General features: G+C 42.9%; 1 protein-coding gene across 2 annotated transcripts in view; it reads left to right on the plus strand.

Annotated features, from left to right (window-relative positions):
* The first annotated feature begins 1,424 nt into the window (after nucleotides 1-1,424).
* The window catches only part of LOC128572360 (zinc finger protein 43-like), a 72,881-nt gene continuing 50,395 nt past the window's right edge, over nucleotides 1,425-23,910 (plus strand). The window contains exon 1 of one of the 2 annotated variants that reach the window (XM_053572229.1): nucleotides 1,425-2,221. In XM_053572229.1, coding sequence (XP_053428204.1) covers nucleotides 1,808-2,221 — 414 coding nt within the window. In that variant the 5' untranslated portion in view covers nucleotides 1,425-1,807. The remainder of the gene's footprint in view (nucleotides 2,222-23,910) is intronic. The other variant, XM_053572228.1, reaches the window with a different exon arrangement.

The raw sequence follows: 23,910 nt of genomic DNA on the forward strand, positions 1-23,910 counted from the left end.
GCAGTTGCACTACTGGTTTTTTCTTTGTCCCCATTGGCCCCAAAGACACCACATGAAAGGAGAGTACATTTTAAGCCAATAAGCTGCAGAATGTACACCTAATAGGCCTCCCTCAGAGAAACCTCACCAAAAAGCGGGGATTGGGCAGGGAAAGAAACTTGAAAAGGTTTTCAGTACACTGCCAGCTCAAAGTAGAGAGCTCTCACAGCCAGTTGCGGGGGCCCGGGTGCCCCAAACCAAACGAAGCAAGGTTTCAAATAATATAAAATTTTTAGAATCTTGTACATAAGCCATTCAAGATTTCTCCAGCACAGACTGTTGCAAAGTACAAGGAGATGGCACTTTTTGACATAGCAGCTTCAGACCCAGAAAGGGTAATGAGATGAGTTTCATATAACTAAATGAGTGGCAAAAACAATTTTCTTTAAGAAGGCAGGACAGCAATTATGTGGTCCACTCAACATAAGGAGCACATGATCCATTCTCTAAGTCCTTGGCAAGGGGGTAGAGACAGGATAAATATCTGGTCTCAGAGGTCTTACCATCTTAATTTGGTCACTTCTAAGGAAAAAAATAAAAGTTGTCCAAAGATATCTTAAAGCTGAAAACCTCACAGCATGTTTTTGTTGTTTGGCTAACTCCTCCTGGGATCATCTTGCTGGTTTGTCTGGTACTTTGAGAAGTGAGGTTGTCCATAGAGGAGTCTCTCCCTGGGCTCTGGTGCTCAGTAAGGCAGGCCCATACATTCCCCCCCGTCTTTTAAGAAGAGGGCAATATGAATTAAACTGAAAAGTCATCTTTCAAAAGTGAGAAAGGGATTAGATTGCTGCTTCAAGAGCTGGGGAAATATCTGGAATGTTTTACAAATGGTTGCCAGAACAACAAAAAAAGGTAGTTACAAAATGTGTACATCACAACATGCTTTTAAAGACATTTGGCATTGTGCTGACATTCCCTTAAATGTTGTTCCCGAGGATGCTCAGCCTCTAGCCCAGCTGGAATTTCTAGGAAGAGACAGAGATAGTTTGCCAAAAAAGACATGGCAGTGGGGTGGGTAGGGTATGGAGGGGGCGGAGAAAGGAGAAAGCAGCATTCCAGTTAAAGATCAGCCCTCAGTTTAAAGGTCAGCTTCAGGCAGGCTGGCCTCAGGAGGAGTCAGGGTCAGAGGTAGAAGTGGCGCAGGGGGGACTGGGATGCTCTAGTCATTCAGGTCAAGCAGAGTCCGGTCCAGCATCCTTTGTGTACAGAGATGCTCCTCTTTGGTACATTTCAGTTTATCTTCCAAATCATCGATTGTCTTTTCCATCTTGGCTACAGATCTCTCAGCAGACTCAGCACGGGTCTCTGCCCCCTTGAGTTTATCAGTAAGAATCTTTATCTCTTCCTCATATTTGTCTTCTTTTTGAGAATACTTTTCTTTCTTTTTTGTAGAGACGGAGTCTCACTTTATGGCCCACGGTAGAGTGCCACGGTGTCACACAGCTCACAGCAACCTCCAACTCCTGGGCTTAGGCGATTCTCTTGCCTCAGCCTCCCGAGCAGCTGGGACTACAGGCGCCCGCCACAACGCCCGGCTATTTTTTTCTTGCAGTTTGGCCGGGGCCGGGTTTGAACCCGTCACCCTCGGTATATGGGGCCGGCGCCTTACTGACCGAGCCACAGGTGCCGCCCTTGAGAATAATTTTCTTCAGCAGTGTTCAGACACCTGAGGTTCTGGTCCATCAGTCTGATCTGCTCATCCATCTCTCGGCACCGGGACTCCACCAGCTCGGCTTATTCCTCTGTGCGTTCTAAGTCTCCTTCAATAATGACCAACTTAAGGGCCACCTCTCGATATTTCCTATCTGCCTCTTCTGCAATATGTTTCGCTTCTTCGAGCTGGATTCCCTGCAGTTCCATCTTCTCTTCATCTTTTACGGCCCGGTTTTCAATAACCTTCATACCCCTCTCACTCTTGTCAGCAGCTTTTTCTGCTTCCTCCAACTTTTGCAGGACAGTGGCTAGGCGCTCTTGGGCACGATCCAGCTCCTCTTCAACCAGCTGGATCCTGCGGTTCCAGGAGCCCACCTCAGCCTTGGCCTGCTTCCGGGTCCACCTTTCTCCCTCCACTTTCCGCTGGAGACACTTGGCTCTGTCCTCTGCATCATCGGCCTGCTGCTGCGGACCTTGGATCTTGCGCAGGAAGGATAAGGACAAATGGCCAGAAGAAATCAACACCCAGGTAAACTTTTCTGTCTGGGAAGAGGGTATCCCTAGGAAAGTCCCCAGGACCACTTCATCTGAGGTCTACTTTCAATCTGAAGCTCAACCACCACAAAAAGCCTATACCCTTTTAAACATGAAGCATTAATAGACATAGTCCCTTTGATGGACAACTTTATGGGGTAGGGGCCCATAAGGCCCTACCAATCTTCATATAACACCCCTATAGTTTTCATTGAAAAGCCTGGAACAGATGACTACTTACTGTCCAAGACCTAAGGGTAGTAAATGAAGTAGTATTGGATTCTCATCTGATGGTACCTAACCCTTCTATTCTTTTGAAATTGTATCTTTAATATACAATTACTTTGTGCTCTACTTGGTGTCTCTCTGCCTGTATCCCCAGGGATACACGCTCCATTTTCAGTCCATTTTGTACTTGATAATAGGAAACTTGCACAAATACGAGTTTGGTGGAAGAGAGAAGTAATCCTTGGCTTTCTCTGTCCTCTGATTCCCCTTTGCAGATGTTAGGTTTATCAAGTGAGCTGGAGCAGTGGTGGGTTCTGACTAGTTTTCACCAAGAATGTTTCTTATCCTATAAAGATAATCATCTCTTTTTTTTAATTTTTTATTTATGTATGTATTTATTTATTTTTTGCAGTTTTTGGCCGGGGCTGGGTTTGAACACACCACCTCTGGTATATGGGACCAGTGCTCTACTCCTTTGAGCCACAGGCGCCACTCATCATCTCATGTTTTGCAGCAGTGACTTTTCTGCCTTAATTTTTTTCCTTGGCTTTCACAAATTTGTGCTGTGAAAATAAGAAATGCTACAAATACAGATGAAAGTCAATTTGTTACCGAAATACCAAATGGTAATAACCCTTACTTTTTAATCTTTTTCTCATTATAAAGAAATTCATATGAGGGCGGCACCTGTGGCTCAGTTGGTAAGGCGCCGGCCCCATATACTAATGGTGTCGGGTTCAAACCCAGCCCCGGCTGAACTGCAACCAAAAAATAGCTGGGCGTTGTGGCCGGCGCCTTTAGTCTCACCTACTCGGGAGGCTGAGGGAAGAGAATCGCTTAAGCCCAGGAGTTGGAGGTTGCTGTGAGCTGTGTGATGCCATGGCACTCTACCGAGGGCCATAAAGTGAGACTCTGTCTCTCCAAAAAAAAAAAAAAAAAGAAATTCATTTGAGATCTGCCACCGTGCACTTCCAGTGGCAGTAGCGTTCAAACAACTCTGCAAGGTTTTCTAATCTTGGTGTATCAGGGCCTCACAGTTGTGTTTTCATTCACATGTGTTGGTGTCTTGCTGGGTGATGTTTATTTTTGTTCTTGGATGGTGTTTTGTGGGTTTTCTTTTTTTTCTTTTGAGACAGAGCCTCAAGCTGTCACCCTGGCTATAGTGCCGTGGCGTCACAGCTCACAACAACCTCCAACCTCCAATTCTCTTGCCTAAGCCTCCCAAGTAGCTGAGACCACAGGTGCCCACCACAACGCCTGGCTATTTTTTTGGTTATAGTTGTTATTGTTGTTTTGGTAGACCCAGACTGGATTTGAACCTGCCAGCTCTGGTGTATGTGTCTGGCACCTTAGCTGCTTGAGCTATAGGTGCCGAGCCAAGAATTAGAACAATCTTATCTGAAAATCTTGGCTACCAACTCTTGGGTCTAACATCATGACAGTGTACCAGTTTATATGACATTGTCTGTGAGGGAGTAGTTAGCCAGTGAACAAAAGTAACTGTATTGGAAAACCTTCTTTACTCCCCTGATATGGCCCCCAATGACATTTTTGTTGTCTGAAGATAAAGGAAATATTGGGAAAAAATAGACAAGTAGTGATATTGAGAATATCAAGTGTAATACAACAACAGCTTTGATGGAATTTAAAGGAATAAAAGAATTCCAAAATCACTTGGAAGAGTACATTAGGCACATAGCTTCCCAAGGGGAGTACTTTGAATATGAATATAGTGATATTTAGGAATGAGGTATGTAGCAGAGTCTACCATAAAAAAGGCAAATTACATAGATTTTCATGAGGAGAAAATCTCCCCTTTTCTCCAATGTCACTTTATTCATAGATGACTCTGTTAAGAGTTAGTGTTGGGCGGTGCCTGTGGCTCAGTTGGTAAGGCGCCGACCCCATATACCGAGGGTGGCGGGTTCAAACACGGCCCCGGCTGAACTGCAACCAAAAAATAGCTGGGCGTTGTGGCGGGTGCCTGTAGTCCCAGCCACTTGGGAGGCTGAGGCAACAGAATCGCTTAAGCCCAGGAGTTGGACGTTGTTGTGAGCTGTGTGATGCCATGGCATTTTACCCAGGGCCAGAGTCTCTACAAAAAAAAAGAGTTAGTGTTTATTCTTCTGGATAATTCCTATGAATTTATAAATGGACATATTTTTATAAGAATAGGTTATATCATTCTCTATTGTTCTTTTAATTACTATTTTCCAAGATGTAGTTAATTGATATCTATGGCAGTTTGAGATCAGAACTGAAGCCTATTTCATAAATTCTCAGGCCTGCTCTCTATTAGTAGCTCATCAATTCTTACGGTTAAACTTCATGTCCCAACACAACTATAACATGTAAACTAAAAATTGTATTGCACATGTAGCTTGTATTTGAAGAAATGTTCTGATTTTAAACTGATTTCTTGTTTATCATCATTAAATTATTCTCATCTACCGGAATGATAAAATGCTATCTTACAACTACAAGGAGAGCTGTGGGTTTGGTAAACTCAAAGTGAGGATGAAGAAGTGAAGAGACATCAGACCTGTAACCCACACATGCAGTTACAACAAATGTTATTGTATAAAATGCAAAATTACCTAAATTTAAATACTCAAAACCATTAATGTTTATCTCATGCTCTGTAATCTGGAAATTATTTGGCAAAGTACAAAAGAAAGCCATGTGCTATTATTTTTCCTACATCAAAATTTAGTACACTTATAAATATTGGATAATCCCAGTGTCAAATGCCTATAAAAATGTGTAAATAAAATAGAACAAATGTGACCAGGCACAGAGGCTCCCACCTGTAATTCTAGCACTCTGGGAGGCAGAGGCAAGAGATTGCTTGAGCTCAGGAGTTTCTGACTAGCCAGCAGAAGGAAACCCTGTCTCTACTGAAAATAGAAAAACTACCCAAGGCTGGTGGCATACCCCTGTAGTCTCAGCTACTCAGGAGGGTGTGGAAAAAGAATTGCCCTAGCTCAACTGTTTGAGGTTGCTGTGAGCTATCATGATGCCATGGCACTCTAGCCAGGGTGACAGAGTGAGACTCTATCTCAAAGAAATACACACAATAAATGTCACACAAATGGCAATAAATAATTAGGTTTAATATCCTATAATAAAATAAGATCAACCAAAATAAATAAAAAAGCTTAAAACTAGGCAAATATCATTAACAAGGTAGAGAATTTCTTTTGTTAGTAACCAATATTAAAATTATAGAGGGGTTGGTTGAGGGGGCTTACACCTGTCGTACCGTGGGAAGCTGAGGAGGAAGAATTGCTTGAGCTTAGGAGTTCAAGACTTGCCCGAGTGAGAGTGAAGCCCTGATTCCTAAAAAAATGAAAAATCCAGCTGGGCACCTAGGTGAGCAGCTGTAAACCCAGTGGCCTCCGGAAGCTGATGCAGGAAGCAGCAGGATGCAGCAGGATGCCCACAGCACCTAGTCTGAGGTTGCAGTGAGCTATGACGCCATTGCACTCTGCTCAGGGACTCTGTCTCAACAACAACAATAAAAAAATAAAATTATAGAGGGAATGCATATTATCAATAAGCATTTAATATACCTTATGAGAAATTTGTAAAAAGAAAATGTAAATGACAATAACATGATTTCACCACGGTTTCTTAAGACAGAAAAAATATAAACATTTCTCCCTAGAATGTGCTAGCAAAGGTTAGTGGATAACAGTGCTTCATGTACTGAGAGTGGAAGAGTAAAGATCTCCATCATTTTCTGAATTAGGGAACGAGAATAACAACATGTATTCACTTTGCTGCTTCCTATGGTATACAGAAATGTATGAACAATTAAACCCTCATATGCTTTTATTTTTTTTAATTTATTTTTATTAAACCATAGCTGTGTACATTGGCATGATCGTGGGGAACCATACACTTGGTTAATAGTTCGTTTGACACATTTTCATCACATTAGTTAACATAGATTTTGTAGCATTTTCTTAGTTATTTTGCTAAGACCTTTACATTCCTCATTTACTAGGATTCACATATACCCTTGTAAGATGCACCGCAGGTATAATCCCATTAATCCTCCTCCTTCCCCCTCCTTCCCCCCTCCCTCCCCTCCCTTTCCCCTTTCTCCCTATTCTTAGTTTATCCCTGGATATAGCTTTCATGTGAAGGTCCTACATTAGTTTCATAATAAGGGTGAGTACATTGGGTACTCTCTCTCCCATTTTTGAGACACTTCACTAAGAAGAATATGTTCTAGTTCCATCCATGCAAACATGAAAGAGGTAAAGTCTCCATCTTCCTTTAAGGCTGCATAATATTCCATGGTGTACATATACCACAATTTATTGATCCATTCATGGATCGATGGGCACTTGGGCTTTTTCCATGACTTAGCAATTATGAATAGGGCTGCAATAAATATTCTGATACAAATATCTTTGTTATGGTGTGATTTTTGGTCTTCTGGGTATATGCCCAGTAGGGGGATTACAGGATTGAATGGCAGATCTATTTTTACATCTCTAAGTGTTCTCCATATCTCTTTCCAAAAGGAATGTATTAATTTGCATTCCCACCAGCAGTGCAAAAGTGTTCCCTTTTCTCCACATCCACGCCAACATCTGTGGTCTTGGGATTTTGTGACATAGGCTCGTCTCACTGGAGTTAGATGATATCTCAAAGTAGTTTTGATTTGCATTTCTCTGATGATTAAAGATGATGAGCATTTTTTCATATGTTTGAAGGCCATGCGCCTGTCTTCTTCAGAGAAGTTTCTCTTCAAGTCCCTTGCCCAGCCTGCAATGGGATCCCTTGTTCTTTTCTTGCTAATGCGTTTGAGTTCTCTGTGGATTCTGGTTATTAAACCTTTGTCGGAGACATAACCTGTAAATATCTTCTCCCATTCTGAGGGCTGTTTGCTTTCTTTACTTACTGTGTTCTTGGCCGTGCAGAAGCTTTTTAGTTTGATCAAGTCCCAATAGTGTATTTTTGAAGCAGCTTCAATTGCCCGGGGGGTCCTTCTCATAAAAAACTCGCCCAACCCAATTTCTTCAAGGGTTTTCCCTACACTCTCTTCTAGTATTTTTATAGTTTCATGTCTTAGGTTGAAATCTTTAATCCAGTGAGAGTCTATCTTGGTTAATGGTGAGAGGTGTGGGTCCAGTTTCAGTCTTCTACAGGTTGCCAGCCAGTTCACTCAGCACCATTTGTTAAACAGGGAATCTTTTCCCCACTGAATATTTTTAATTAGCTTGTCAAAGATTAAATAACGGTAAGTAGCTGGATTCATCTCTTGGTTCTCTGTTCTGTTCCAGACATCTACTTCTCTGTTTTTGTGCCAGTACCATGCTGTTTTGACCACTATCGATTTCTAGTATAGTCTGAGGTCTGGTAGCGTGATTCCTCCTGCTTTGTTTTTATTTTTGAGTAATGTCTTGGCTATTCGAGGTTTTTTCTGATTCCATATAAAACCAAGTATTATTTTTTCAAGATCTTTAAAGTATGACAGTGGAGCCTTCATGGGGATTGCGTTGAAATTATATATTGCTTTGGGTAGTATGGACATTTAAACAATGTTGATTCTTCCCAACCATGAGCATGGTATATTTTTCCACTTGTTAACATTCTCAGCTATCTCTTTTCTTAGAGTTTCATAGTTCTTTTTATATAGATCTTTCATGTCCTTTGTTAGATAAACTCCCAAGTATTTCATCTTCTTTGGCACTACTGTGAATGGGATAGAGTCCTTAATTGTTTTTTCAACTTGACTATTGTTGGTATATATAAAGGCTACCGATTTATGAATGTTGATTTTGTAACCTGAGACACTGCTGTATTCCTTAATCACTTCTAAGAGTTTTGTAGTAGAGTCCCTAGTATTTTCCAGATATACAATCATATCATCTCCTAAGAGCGAAAGTTTGATCTCTTCTGACCGTATGTGGATACCGTTGATCGCCTTTTCTTCCCTAATTGTGGTGGCTAAAACTTCCATTACAATGTTAAAGAGCAATGGAGACAATGGGCAGCCTTGTCTGGTTCCAGATCTAAGTGGAAATGGTTCCAATTTAACTCCATTCAATATGATATTGGCTGTGGGTTTGCTGTAGATGGCCTCTATCGGTTTAAGAAATGTCCCTTCTATACCAATTTTCTTAAGTGTTCTAATCATGAATGGATGTTGGATGTTATCAAAAGCTTTTTCTGCATCGATTGAGAGAATCATATGGTCTTTGTTTTTTAATTTGTTTATGTGCTGGATTACATTTACAGATTTACGTATACTGAACCAGCCTTCAGATCCTGGGATAATACCGACTTGGTCATGATTTATGTTTTGTTTGATATGTTGCTGGATTCTGTTTGTTAGAATCTTGTTGAATATTTTTGCATCTATATTCATCAGTGATATGGGTCTAAAATTTTCTTTTCTCGTTGGATCTTTTCCTGGTTTGGGGATCAGGGTGATGTTTGCTTCATAGAATGTGTTGGGTAGTCTTCCTTCTTTTTCTACCTTTTGGAACAGGTTGAGTAGTATAGGTACTAATTCCTCTTGAAAGGTTTGGTAGAATTCTGACGTGAAACCATCTGGTCCCGGGCTTTTCTTTTTGGGGAGATTTTGTATGGTTGATGATATTTCTGAACTTGATATGGGCCTGTTCAACATTTCCACTTGTTTTTGATTAAGTCTTGGAAGGTGATGTGTTTGTAAGTAACGGTCGATTTCCTTCAGATTTTCGTATTTCTGAGAGTAAAGTTTCTTGTAATATTCATTAAGGATTTTTTGTATTTCTGAGGAGTCTGTTGTTATTTCGTCTTTGTTATCTCTGATTGATGAGATTAGAGATTTTACTCTTTTTTTCCTGATTCGGTTGGCCAAAGGTTTATCTATTTTGTTGACCTTTTCAAAAAACCAGCTTTTTGATTTATGGATCTGTTGTATTATTCTTTTATTTTCAGTTTCATTTAGTTCTGCTCTGATTTTGGTTATTTCTTTTCTTTTACTGGATTTGGGGTTGAATTGTTCTTCCATTTCCAGTCTCTTGAGATGTCCCATTAAGTTGCTTACTTCCTCTTTTTCCGTTCTCCTGAGGAAGGCTTGCAGTGCTATAAATTTCCTTCTTAGAACTGCCTTTGCTGTGTCCCAGAGGTTCTGATAGTTCGTGTCTTCATTGTCGTTTTGTTCCAGAAATTTGGCAATTTCCTTCTTGATCTCATCTCTGACCCAGCTATCATTCAGCATAAGGTTATTTAACTTCCATGTTTCTGTATGTGTATGAAGATTCCTGTTGTTACTCATCTCAAGTTGTTTTTTTTTGTAGAGACAGAGTCTCACCTTATGGCACTCGGTAGAGTGCCATGGCGTCACACAGCTCACAGCAACCTCCAACTCCTGGGCTCAAGCGATTCTCGCGCCTCAGCCTCCCGAGTAGCTGGGACTACAGGCGCCTGCCACAACGCCCGGCCATCCCTTGGTTACAGTTTGGCCGGGGCCGGGTCTGAACCCGCCACCCTCGGTACATGGGGCTGGCGCCCCACCGACTGAGCCACAGGCACCACCCTCATATCAAGTTTTAATCCATGATGGTCCGAGAAGATACATGGAATAATTTCTATTCCTTTAAATTTGCTGAGATTAGACTTGTGACCTAAGATGTGATCGATTCTGGAGTAAGTTCCGTGGGCTGATAAGAAGTATGCGTATTCAGTTTATTGGGATGAAATGTTCTGTAGATGTCAGCTAAATCTAAATGCTGGATGGTTAGATTTAAATCTAGAATTTCTTTACTCAGCTTTTTGTTGGAGGATCGATCCAGCACTGCCAAAGGAGTGTTAAAATCTCCAACTATTATAGAGTTGGAGGAAATCAAGTTGCTCATGTCTGTTAGAGTTTCTCTTATAAATTGAGGTGCATTCTGGTTGGGTGCATAGATATCAATAATTGAAATCTCAGCATATTGAGTCTTACCCTTAACAAATATGAGGTGACCATTTTTGTCCTTCCTTACTTTTGTTGGTTTAAAGCCTATTGTGTCTGCAAATAAAATTGCAACTCCTGCTTTTTTCTGGTTACCATTTGCCTGAAATACGGATGACCATCCTTTCACCCTGAGTCTGTATTTGTCTTTTAAGTTAAGATGTGACTCTTGTATGCAACAAATGTCTGGCCTGAGTTTTTGTATCCAGTCAGCTAACCTATGTCTCTTTAGAGGGCAGTTTAAGCCATTCACATTAATGGAGAGCATTGATAAGTTTGGTGAAATTTGGGATATTGAGTTTTTTGAAAGTCCAGTGGGCATTTTTAATCCTTTTGCCATTGTGGAAGTTAGAGTTTGATCAGAAGTTTCTGAGTGAGTTTACTTTTGTAGTAGAGGATTGGGTTGGTTATTATGGAGGATAGGTCTGAGAATATCCTGAAGAGCTGGTTCAGTTATGGCAAATTTCTTTAGCATATGTATGTCATTAAAGTTTTTAATTTCTCCATCGTAAATGAAACTCAGTTTAGCTGGGTACAAGATCCGGGGTGGAAAGTTATTTTGCTTGAGGAGATTAAACGTTGATGACCACCCTCTTCTGGCTTGAAAAGTTTCAGCAGAGAGATCTGCAGTCATTCTAATGTTCTTCCCTTTGAAGGTAATAGATTTCTTTCTCCTGGCAGCTTTGAGAATTTTCTCCTTCATATTAACTTTAGTGAAGTTAATTATGATATGCCTGGGGGATGTCTTATTGCAGTTGAGTCGTGCTGGGGTTCTGAAGCTATCTGCTATCTGAATTTCAGGTTCTCTAGGCATGTCTGGAAAATTCTCTTTCACAATTTCATGCAGAAGGGCCTCTGCGCCAGGTGAGGCCACTTCATCTGTTTCAGGAATTCCTATGAGACGGATATGTGTCTTCTTCGAGTTATCCCAGAGCTCTCTGAGTGAGTGATCCATTTTTGCTCTCCATTTCTCTTCCTCTTTGAGAGTTTGGGAGCGTTCAAAGGCTTTATCTTCGATGTTGGAGATCCTTTCTTCTGCTTGGTCCATTCTGTTGCTAAGGGATTCCACTGTATTTTTCATATCTTTGAGGCTGCAAATTCTTGTTTCACTGTGTCTAAGTCTTTCATGGTTTTGTCTTTAAATACTTGAGACAGCTTTTGAATTTCTCCATGAATTCCTAATTCCATTTTGTTAATCTTGCTTGCCATCCAAATTCTGAATTCGATTTCCGACATCTCAGCCAGTTGTTTGTGAATGGGATCTTCAATTACATCTGCCATATCTTTCCTTGGGGGGGTTGTTCTATTCTGGTTATTCATGTTACCAGAGTTTTTCCACTGATTCCACCCCATGATTGTTTTCCTCCCTTTGATTTTCCTCTGGTCTTTTGTCGAGGACCCGTAGAGTGCTGTGGCCTGAGAAACATGGGCCCTGTTTGGTGTAGAGGGGCTAAGTGGTTCTGACTTGTTTTCAGCTGGTTTCTATGTGACCCTAGTGAAATAGTTACTCTGGGTTAAAGTCTCAGCTGTGGAGAAAAACCAGCAATTAAGTCACCCCACCCACCACAGGCAACAAATGGAAAAGGAAAATCAAACCTTCCTATAACCACACACCCAGGGCACCACCTGGATAGTCCCCAGGTGAGTGACTCAGTTCAAAAGGTCCAAGTCAATTGTCTCAGTCAGCAGCTGCCTCGGGTGGGAGAGTTCAAGAGGTCCCTGGGAACTGGGTCACAGGGGTCCTGTGACTGCTCTAAAATGGCTTGCTCCAGTGTTGCGTGGAGTCAGGAAGAGCCACCAGTAAATAGATCAGTCTGGGAAGATTGATGCCTCCTTCCCCACCTTGCAGCTCTGTCACACCCAGTCTCTGCTAGCCCCACAGGGCTGTGACCCAGTCAGTTGTCTGCAGTAAGCAGATACTCCAGGGGTTTTCACCTACCTAAGTCACAGGGTAGTCTGTGTCTGCTTGACTAGGCCACTAATCTCTGTCTTTATCCAGTAGGGAGTGGTGTGGCCTGTCAACCTCGGGCACTTGATGGAGGCTGGAGGTGTTCACTCAGTTCCAGCCCCACCCTTAGTTTATGTTACTGGGTGAAGGGTACAACCCTGTGGGAGTTTGTCTCTGACCTTGCCAGATTCCTCTGCAGAGGAGAGGCTGATCTGAGTTCCCAGAACCTATGTCTCAGGCCCTGTCTTTAGTCCTGTAGGTTTGTATTCACAGCACAATCAGTTGTTGGCCGTAGCCTCTTGGCCTCCTTTGTCTATTGGCTGGTGATCCCCTAAGGGCCAGGTGCATCTTAGGCTCAGTAGAGCTGTTCTCTGGATCAGCCCCACCCTAGGAGTTTCCCGGCTCTGCGGGTGTGTTTTCTAGTCCCCATGTTCCACCCAGGTCGGTAACATCTCAGGAAAACCCTTTACTCACGGGGCCTGTGTTTCAGTCCCAGGTCTGTTCCATAGTGGTTGCCATCTGAGAAGATGTTCGGCCTCATCTGGTTGCACAGGAAGACTGGAGGAGAGGCTATGGGATATCTGGGGGTGGGCCTTGTTATTGCTGAAGACGGCTGTTGCTCTGCACCTCGGGGCACCACCGCTCCAGTGTAATTCCCTCTCAGCCGACCGTTGTCTTCTTGCTCCTTTGCTACAGAGTCAGCACTGGCCAGCTGCTGTCCATGTCCTGTCTACACCTCTTGAGAGTTCAGCCAAGAATCTGGACTCCTGAGGGGGCAGGTCTCCAGATCAGGGAGTGAGAGTGGAGGGGGGTGTCAGGAGCTCAGGGTTACAGGTCGTAACACCAAGCTCATTGAGACCAAATGAACAAATAAACAGATACAAAGTTTACCAGGCACATGGGCCCATACATACAGAGACAGATGGAAACACATGAACATACAAGCAATAACCACGACAACAGTAATATAAGAACAACTGCAATAAAAATAGTGATAAGCGTAAAATAATTGAAAGAAAGGAAAAAAAGAGAAAAAAGTGGTGTTAGAAGGAATGTTAAGTGAGAAGAAAGAAGAAATTAAAATTAGAAGACATAGAAATAAAAAACATATCTATATAAAATGTAATAATAAAAAATTATCGAAATCTCCTCTAAGAAAATGGTGAGGAAAAATCAGACAAAAAGAAAACAACAGCAAAAAAACCCCCACGAAAACCAAAAAAAAACAAAAAAAAAAACAAAACAAAAAAAAGGCACCAACTGCTAAAATATTCTTGTGGTCGAAATATATCTATAAATGTCTATATGTCTGCTGTAGGGATCAACTTTCGTAGGAATATATTCAACTGCAATATACTTTCTGGACATCAGGCGGCGCTGTGAGTGGTTTCGAGACTTACACCTGGTTCACAGTTTATACCGTTACCATGGTAACCACCTTCCAGGGCCGATCGCCATTTTGGAGTTTCTGTAAAAGTTTGTCGCCTAAGAATTGTGCAACCTTGGCACACTTTCGATTGACCCTCCCACTCAGTGCAGGTGTCCACGCTTCCTAAGTCCCTCCACTCTGCTCCCAAGTTCCCCCGCAAGCTGGCGACTGCAATCGGCCATAAGGGGAGTGGTGCTGAGTTCGCGCGGTATCTCCTGCAGCTGGTTCCCGGGGCTTCAGCAGCCAAAGCCCGTCCACGGCTTCATTAGCTCCGCGGCTCCAGAAGCCAAAGCCGGGTCCTGTTCTCCTCGGGACAGCACTTGCGACCGACTCTTCCACTCAGTGCAGGTGTCCACGCTTCCTAAGTCCCTCCACTCTGCTCCCAGGTTCCCCCGCAAACTGGCGACTGCAATCGGCCATAAGGTTAGTGGTGCTGAGTTCCCGTGGTATCTCCTGTAGCTGGTTCCCACGGCTTCAGTAGCTCCGCAGCTCCAGAAGCCAAAGCCGGGTCCTAGGCTTCAAGCCGTTCCCATGGTTGGAGCGCTCGAGGGATTTATTCTGAGTTTTATGGTTCAGAGTTTTGGATGGGTGTCCGCCAGTTCGCAGCGCAGCGTGAACTGCCAGCCCCATCCAACACCTGGGGGAAAGGTGCCCGCCCTTTTGGGTAGTTCAAAATGTCTGTTTCCTGGGCAGGATCACTTCCCTTCAATTGTCTAACAGTTTGCTCTGCTCCCTGTGGTTTTGAGTGGCTCTCCTTTTGGATGCCTCCCTCAGTTCAGGATTAATTACTTGTCAATTGGATTTTGTCAGCATTTACAAGCTGCTGACCTCTGTGGGGGAGGGGCCTGCTGGCCGGCACGGCCCAGCAGGGATGAATCTCTACAACAGAGTCTGTGATTTTTAAATTACCCCTCATATATAGCAAACCGCCAGTTCGCTGGGCGTCTCCAGCTGTCTGTCCACTCCAATAATCCACACACAGGGAAGGTCCAGACTGCCTTTCCTCTCACCTGGTGGCTTGGGAGAGGTGGGCTACACGTCTGTCCTGTCCGCCTTCATGCTCTGCCACCCTCATATGCTTTTAATTAAAAAGAATGTCATGACTCTCATAAAACAACCAGTGGACATCAATTATGTTACATTAATATAAAATTTGTCAGTCATCCTAATCCTCAAGGACAGACGGACTTCAACTTTCTGATTATTTTGTTCAAATTCTTTTACTAAGACTTCCACTACTCCTGTCATCTTTTAAGTGTGTGTCCAAAATTGTGAAGCTGGTCATCTGGAAAAATGTGAGAAGTATCAGGTCTTTGACCTTGCACCCAGAGCTGCATCCTCTGCTGAATAGGGTCAGGGATCCCCCAGCTCAAGTCTCATCTTCTCCACTGACAGGCTGTGACCTCCTCTCCAGGGATAGGGTATGCCCAGGTTTTTCCTGGGAGGAGCTGTATGTTTCTCCACCCAGGGCTTGATGTCTAGGATCAGGCAATGTAGAGGAACAGCCCTCAGCAAAGAAGACAAAGGCCACTTGGGTGGCCATGGCATAGGTCTGCACTGCTGTGTTCACAGGCCCCTGTAGCTAGCTGAGCTCAGAGAGCTGCTCCCAGATTAGGAGAAAAACGTATCTGCTGTGACCATAATCAGGCTATGACTTGATAAATGGTCTCAGACATAGCACTGAGGGAGGTCACCATTCTTTCATGACAGCACAACAGGTGATCTTTGGGGAACTGCAAACTGGGCCATTTGATCCTGAAATCTGGGCCACTCGGAACTGCAATCTAGAATTTTTGTGCCCAGTATGGGCCCTTAAGGGACCCGTACCATATGCATAACAGATCCTCTCTGTGTCACCTCTGTGTATAATATCAGAGACCTTTAGTTTCTTTTCCAAAATCAATCTGTGCTCATCTTGTAGACAGTTCTCTGTGCAGGAATCATGTGAGTGAGAGATTCACCAGAACTGTTTCCAGGGTTGCTCAGTTGCTCAGTCTGGAATGTTCTCAGGCACCGTCAGGTGAATCTCATTTATCTCTTTTACTCCCTGAGCCTGTCATTCTCCAGAAGGCTGATCCTCCCCCACCACGCTGAGTGCAGGATGCTAAAATCCTCTCACCATGGAGAAACCCACTTTCTCCCAAACCTCTTTAAAAGTTATGTGTTTGTCTTTGTCTACTTTGGGTACAAAGAAGCAAAATTCTACCTGCTGCTTTATCTTGGAATTGACCATGGAAATGATTTTCTTTTTTCTGGAATTCCCCCATCTGAGCTGAAATTGTATTTTGAGGATAAAATGAGTGTTTGAGTGCCTCTATGTGAACACCTCAGAAGCCCTCGTCTATCCTGGATAATTAGGAGCAGCAGTTGTCAACTGTTAATTCTCCTTTTTAATGTTAATGTTAATTCTCCTTTTTCCAGAGTCCAGAGTCTGAGTGCTCCCAGTGTCAAAGAGCTCCCAGTTCCCTTGCCAGGGAATACTGTGTTAATCCCTACCCTGTCACCTGGAAAAATCAAATCTTATCTGGTCTAACAGTGCTGTTTCTGGCTTTGACCTTATTTTTATTTTATTTTTTTATTATTTGGAGACAGAGACTCGGTTTGTCACCCTTGGTAGAGTGCTGTGGCGTCACAGTTCACAACAACCTCAAACCATTGAGCTTCAGTGATTCTCTTGCCTCAGCCTCCCAAGTAGCTGGGACTACAGGTGCCCACCACAGTGCCTGGCTATTTTGTTGTTGTTGTTGCAATTTTCATTGTTGTGTAGCAGGACCTGGCCTGTTTAGATCCCACTAGCCCTGGCATATGTGGCCGGCACCCTAACCATTGAGTTATAGGCACCGAGCCATTATTTTTCTTTTTAATTCTCTTTTTCATATGCACTGGGGTCTGATCCTGGTGCAAAAGCAAGATAGAAGACTGCCTTGTCATGAAGCCCAGAGGCCATAGTCTACCCTGGGGGCATATTTGTGAGTTATTCTGTTAGCTGAAACTGTTCAGATGTATCAAAGTAAAGAGAAAGAATACTCATCCAGGGTATCACTGCTACATTCCTTAAAGCCCCCTGATGGGGCGGCGCCTGTGGCTCAGCGGGTAGGGCGCTGGTCCCATATGCCGGAGGTGGCAAGTTCAAACTCAGCCCCGGCCAAAAAAAAAAAAAAAAAAAAAAAAAAGCCCCCTGATGGCTATAAGCCATTTTCCATTTCCAATCTCAGAATGAAACACTTCCAAAGACACACACTCACTATTCCTGACTTCCACCATCCTTCCAGCCACCATATGAAGAGTCCATTCCCTTACCTTGCCTATGAATGTGGTTCTTCTCTTTCTCTCTTCTTTGTTTTTATTGAGACCCAGTCTCTATTAAAAAAACAAAATAGAGGGCGGCACCCATAGCTGAGTGGGTAGGGCGCTGTCCATATACACCCAGGCTGGCGGGTTGGAACTCAGCCTGGGCCTACTAAACAACAATGACAAATGCAACAAAAAAAGATTTTGAGATTGTGGCAGATGCGTGTAGTCCCACCTAGTTGGGAGGCTGAGGCAAGAGAATCGCTTAAGCCCAAGAGTTGGAGGTTGATGTGAGCTGTGAAGCCACGACACTCTACCAAAGGCAACATAGTGAGACCCTGTCTCAATAAAATAAAATAATAGAAAAATTATCTGGGCATTGTGATGGGCACCTGTAGTCTCAACTACTTAGGAGGCTGAAGCAAGAAGATGGATTAAGCACAAAAGGTTGAGGTTTCTGTTAGCTGTGATGTCATGGCACTCTACCCAGGGGAATAGAGTGAGACTCTGTCTTTAAAAAAAAGAACCCAAAGTGTATATCCTTACAAGATAGAAATGATTTGATATAGAGACCCCTGGGAAAAGAACATCTCCACAATCCACAATTCATCACCTGTCAAAAAAGTTTTCTTTTCTTTTCCTTTTTTTTTTTTTTTTGAAACAGAGCCTCATTCTCACCTATACTAGAGTGCCATGGCATCAGACTAGCTCATAGAAACCTCAGATTTCTGGGCTCAAACAATCCTCTGTCCTCAACCCCCAAAATATGTGAAACTAGAGGTGTGAACCACGTCCCAGAGGTAATTTTTTTTTTATCTTAGTACAGATTAGGTTTTACTACCACTCAAGCTTTTGTCTTGAACTGAAGAGCTCCTGTAATTCTCTTACCATAGCCTCTCAGAGTACTATAATTACAGGCATGACCCACCAGGCCCAGCCATTTTTCCATGAACTTCACTGCACACACAGATCTCTATGTAACTTCCCCTTCCTAAAACAACTGGTCCTATTGGATTAGAGTTTCATTATCATGACCCCATTTAACTTTAATTATGTCTTCTAAATATTGCAGCTTCCAGCTCATTTATATTTTCTTATACTAAATACAATCTGACAATCAAACCTTTTTAATATTAGTCATGGCTTAATGTTTATCTTGCCTAGACCAACAAGTTCACATTTACTAGCACAATAACAAATGACTTGATTAATTGTGAACTATTATCTTCATTTGAATTGTACAACCAAACTAATGTTGACAAACCAAGAAGGGGGGGTTCCATGTTGTTCACCCCACAAATGGCAAATTACTGAAACAATGAGGATTGTCAAAACAATTACATTTAAATTTAAATTTCTAGGCTAATTTTTTTTTTTTTTTTGTAGAGACAGAGTCTCACTGTACCGCCCTCGGGTAGAGTGCCGTGGTGTCATACGGCTCACAGCAACCTCTAACTCTTGGGCTTACGCGATTCTCTTGCCTCAGCCTCCAGAGCAGCTGGGACTACAGGCGCCGCCACAACGCCTGGCTATTTTTTTGTTGCAGTTTGGCCGGGGCTGGGTTTGAACCCGCCACCCTGGGCATATGGGGCCGGCGCCCTACTCACTGAGCCACAGGCACCGCCCTAGGCTAATTTTTTTTAATGTAATGCATTAAGTGGATCATGCAACTTCTATGGTTGTAGAAGTGTAGAATTTCAGTCAAAAGTGGCACCTGTAGGTAGGGCAGGTAGGGCATCAGCCACATACACTGAGGCTGGACGGTTCAAACCCAGCCAGGGACAGCTAAACAACAACTGCAACAACGACAACAAAATAGCTGGGCCTTGTGGTGGGCACCTGTAGTCTCAGCTACTTGGAAGGCTGAGGCAAGAGAATAGCATAAGCCCAAGAGTTGAGGTTGCTGTGAGATGTGATGCCACAGCACTCTACCCAGGGCGAAAGATTGAGACTGTGTCTCAAAAAAAAAAAAAGAAATTTCAGTCACATATCTTAATTTTTTTTTTTTTTTTTCAGTTTTTGGTCGGGGCTGGGTTTGAACCCACCACTTCCAGCATGTGGGGCTGGCGCCCTACTCATTTGAGCCACAGGCACCACCCCCATATGTCTTAATTTTAAGTGAAGGAATTACTTAAGTTGGGCCCAGTGGCTCATACCTGTAATCCTAGCTCTCTGGGAGGCTAAGGCTGGTGGATTGCCTGAGCTTAGAAGTCCAGCAAAGCAAGAGTCAGACCCTGTCTCCACCAAAAATTAAAGAAAACTCACCGGGGGCGGCACCTGTGGCTCAGTCCGTAAGGCGCCGACCCCATATACCGAGGGTGGCGGGTTCAAACCTGGTCCCGGCCGAACTGCAAACAAAAAATAGCCGGGTGCTGTGGCGGGCGCCTGTAGTCCCAGCTACTCGGGAGGCTGAGGCAAGAGAATCGCTTAAGCCCAGGAGTTCAAGGTTGCTGTGAGCTGTGTGATGCCATGGCACTCTACTGAGGGCAGTAAAGTGAAACTGTGTCTCTGCGAAAAAAAAAAAACTCACCTGGACTAGTGGTGCACACCTATAGTCACAGCTATTAGGCTGAGATAGGATAGCTTAAGGTCAAGAGTTTGAGGTTGCTGTGAGCACTGACACCACAGTGCTCTAACAAGGATGAACAGAGTAACTCTCAACAAGAAAAAAATGGAATTATTTGTTTTTGTTAGGTATGAAAACAGTGCTTTCCATAAGAATTTTTGAAATCGGCCAAGAGCAGTGGCTCACACCTGTAATCCCAGCACTCTGGGAGGCCAAGGCTGGCGGATTGCTTGAGATCAGGAGTTGAGATCTGCCTGAGCAAGTGAAAAACTCTATCTTTAAAAAAATATATATATATATAGTGGGCTCAGCGCCTGTGGTTCAAGCAGCTAAGGCGCCAGCCATATACACCTGAGCTGGCGGGTTCGAATCCAACCGGGCCCACCAAACAACAATGATGGCTGTAACCAAAAAATAGCCAGGCATTGTGGCCCGTGCCTGTAGTCCCTGCTACTTGGGAGGAGGAGGCAGGAGAATCGCTTAAGCCCAGGAGTTGGAGGTTTCTGTGAACTGTGATGCCACAGCTATCCACCCAGGGCAACAGCCTGAGGCTCTGTCTCAAAAAGAAAAAAAAAAAATATGTAATCCTCTAGACTTAAGACCCCTAGAGAGCCCATGTGGAGACTCCTAGGGAGTTCTTCAGTTCTTTCCCCCTTCCAGAAACCCTGGTGCTTTTTACTGATTCTGTATTCCATTCTAACTTCTAATAAAAGTCCTATCTTACCATTGGAAAAAAATAAATAGCCAGGTGTTGTGGTGGGCGCCTGTAGCCCCAGCAACTTTGGAGGCTGAGGCAACAGAATTGCTTCAGCCCAAGAGTTTGAGGTTCCTATGAGCCATGATGCCATGCGTCTACCAAGGGTGACAAAGTGAGACTCTGTCTCAAAAATTAAAAAAAAAATTGAAATTATTAGATATAGTTAGTGAAATACTACAAACTAAATCATGCTATCTGTTATGTTTACTTTAAAATATGACTAGGATGACTGATGTTGGTTTTTACAAATAAAGGCAAGATGATAAACATTTTGAAAGCATCTTGATTGTTAGTACTTGTGATGGGTTTTAGTATATATATGTTTCCACTTATATGAAAGTGGGCATGTCTATCATAATGCTTAAATAAAGAAAAAAGTATTTTAATAAAAATGTATAACATACTACTCATCCCTTTGCAATAAAAAATTTTATCCTGTACATTATAATAGTAAATGTTGAGGTTTGTCACTAGACAGTTTTGCATTAGAATTGGGAAGTGAATTCCCTAAATGTCCCTCCAAGTATGGATAGTAAAGCTGCCCAAAATATTTGTGCAAGATTGTCTATGTGGGTGGTACTTTTTTTTTTTTTTAAGACAGTCTCACTTTGTTGCCCTTGGTAGAATACCGTGATGTCATATGTACAGCAACCTCAAACTCTTGGACTCAAGAGATCCTCTTACCTCAGTGTCCCAAGTATGTGGGGATTACAGGTGTTTGACACAATGCCCAACTATTTTTTTTTTTTTTTTTTTTTTTTAGAGATGAGGTCTCGCTCTTGCTCAGGCTGGCTTCGAACTCGTGAGCTCAAGAATCTACCCATTTCAGCCTCTGAGATGGTTAGGATTACAGGCATAAGCTGCCATTCCCTGTCTTTATGTCAGTCTTATTGATGACACCATTATATTTTCCTAACAGTCTATGAGTTAGAGCAGTGTGTCTTCTATTTTTTTTTCTTTTTTTTGCAGTTTTTGGCTGGGGCTGGGTTTGAACCTGCCACCTCCAGCATATGGGGCCAGCGCCCTACTCCATTGAGCCATAGGTGCGGCCCTAGTGTGTCTTCTAGAAGTTAAAGAAGAAGGAACCCTGTGATGTGCCGGGCCCACACCCAGGTGCTGAGTCCTGCCTGGGAGCAGGGCCAGAACAGCCTTTACCTGCCACTTCTCCTGGGTCTACATTCCTGGTTACCCAGCTCAGCCCTAAGGTCTCTTCTCCTTGGTGCAGGCCAGAGGGGGAGGAGAAGCTGGTGTTGTGCTCACCAGGATTCAGTTTGGAAACTCCAAGCCTGGAAGGTTGGATTAATTAGTGGGGGTAACTATTCCCCTAAGGTTACGAATGTACTTATCAGACTTCAGCTACCTTCAGAAACCTAGATTTCACACCCAACCTGCCCTGTGCAGTCACAGTGATCACACGTCTTATGTTTATGTCCCATGCTTTGTAGTGTTTTGAAGAGTTACGTAACCAAAATATTGAGGTTTCTTCTTGGAACCCCACTAATTTTTGCTCACTGTACGATACTAGAAACGTAGATAGGCATCCACGAAGCAATGCATGAAATGTGTGTCCATCAGTAGACATTTCTTGCACACAGTCCTCTGCTCCCAATTGGGGCTCTGTTTGTCCTACCCTTGGATCTGTAGAGAAATAATGATATGTGGTAGAATGTTCCCTTATTCTAAGAACAAAAAAGTATTGCTTCTGCAAGTCATGTCTCTGAGGTTAGAAGGGTCAGAGCTATATTTCAATGTGGCTGAAAATGGCCACATGCTCTTCTGAACAGAGATGTGCTATACACTTAATGCAGAACGAATTTTTTTTTTTTTTTTTGTAGAGACAGAGTCTCACTGTACCGCCCTCGGTAGAGTGCCGTGGCGTCACACGGCTCACAGCAACCTCCAACTCTTGGGCTTACGCGATTCTCTTGCCTCAGCCTCCGGATTAGGTGGGACTAAAGGCGCCCGCCACAACGCCCGGCTATTTTTTTGTTGCAGTTTGGCCGGGGCTGGGTTTGAACCCGCCACCCTCGGCATATGGGGCCGGCGCCCTACTCACTGAGCCACAGGCGCCGCCATACAGAACGAATTTTAAAGAAACATGACCAAATTAATTCATTAAAATCTTTTTATTGTTCAATTATGACAACAATAGTATCTTTGGATATATTAGATTAAATAAAAAATAACTATCAATTTAAACTCTTTCTTTCTTTCTTTCTTTCTTTCTGTCTTTCTTTCTTTCTTTCTTTCTGTCTTTCTTTCACCTCTTTCTCTCTTTCTTTCTTTTGAGACAGAGTGTCACTATGTTGCTTTTGTTAGAGTGCTGTAGTGTCACAGGTTACAGCAACCTCAAACTCTTGGGCTTAAGTCATTCTTTTGCCTCAGCTTTCCAAGGAGCTGGGTCTACAAGCACCTACCACAATGCCCAGCTATTTTTTGTTGCATTTGTCATTGTCTATTAGCAGGCCTGGGCTGGGTTCGAACCCACCAGACCCGGTGTATGTGGCTGGCATCGTAACCACAGTGCTGTGGGTGCCGAGCCAATTTAACCTATTTCTTTATCTTTTCTTTGATGTGCCTACTAAAAAATTTGAAATGACACATGTGGCTCTCATTTTATTTCTATTGGACAGGGTGGATTAGAGGACTCTCTTTCCTTTCAAAAGTTCAGGCTGCTTCCTCAAAAGATCACACTTCAGAAAAATTAAACGAAATCTCAAACTTTAAAAGAACTGTGGCTTTTCACAAGATGGCACCCAAAGGAAGCTCTTCCCCCTCCCAAAGCCAAAACCAAAGCCAAAGCCAAAGCAAAGGCATTGAAGGCCAAGAAGGCTGTGCTCAAAGGCAACCACAGCCATACAAAAAAAAGAGTATTTGTATGTCACTCACATTTTGGTGGCCTAAGACACTGTAGCTCCTCCAGATACAGCCCAATATCCCAGGAAGACCTCCCCCATGAGAAACAAGCTTGACCTCTGTGCCATAATCATGTTCTCCCTGACCACTGAGTCCTCTATAAAGAAGAGAGAAGAAAACAACTCACTCATGTTGATTGTGGATGTCAAAGCCAGGAAGCACCAGGTCAAAAAGGCTGTGAAGAACATTGATGTGGCCAAGGTCAACACCCTGAACAGGCCTGATGGAGAGAAGAAGGTGTATGTTCCACCAGCTCCTGATTATGAAACTTTGGATGTTGCCCATAAATTTGGGATTATCTAAACCAAGTCCAGCTGTTTAGTTCTAAATACAGAATGGACACAAAGTTCGTGTGCGATTTAAATAGTAAACTACTTTAAAGTTAAGTTTAAATAGAAAAGTTTTAAGTTTAATTACTAAAGTATTTTAAATTGCACACAAACCACCCTGTATATATAACTTCTCATTGTAAAAAATATATGTATAATTGTTAATATTTTGTTTCCATGAATGGAAAATACGTATTTACTGTGTGTGTATGTATAAACACATACATATTTACATATACTTAAAATTAATAAATGAATAT

Source organism: Nycticebus coucang, chromosome 20 (genome assembly GCF_027406575.1).
Source record: "Nycticebus coucang isolate mNycCou1 chromosome 20, mNycCou1.pri, whole genome shotgun sequence".
NCBI classification, from domain to species: domain Eukaryota; kingdom Metazoa; phylum Chordata; class Mammalia; order Primates; family Lorisidae; genus Nycticebus; species Nycticebus coucang.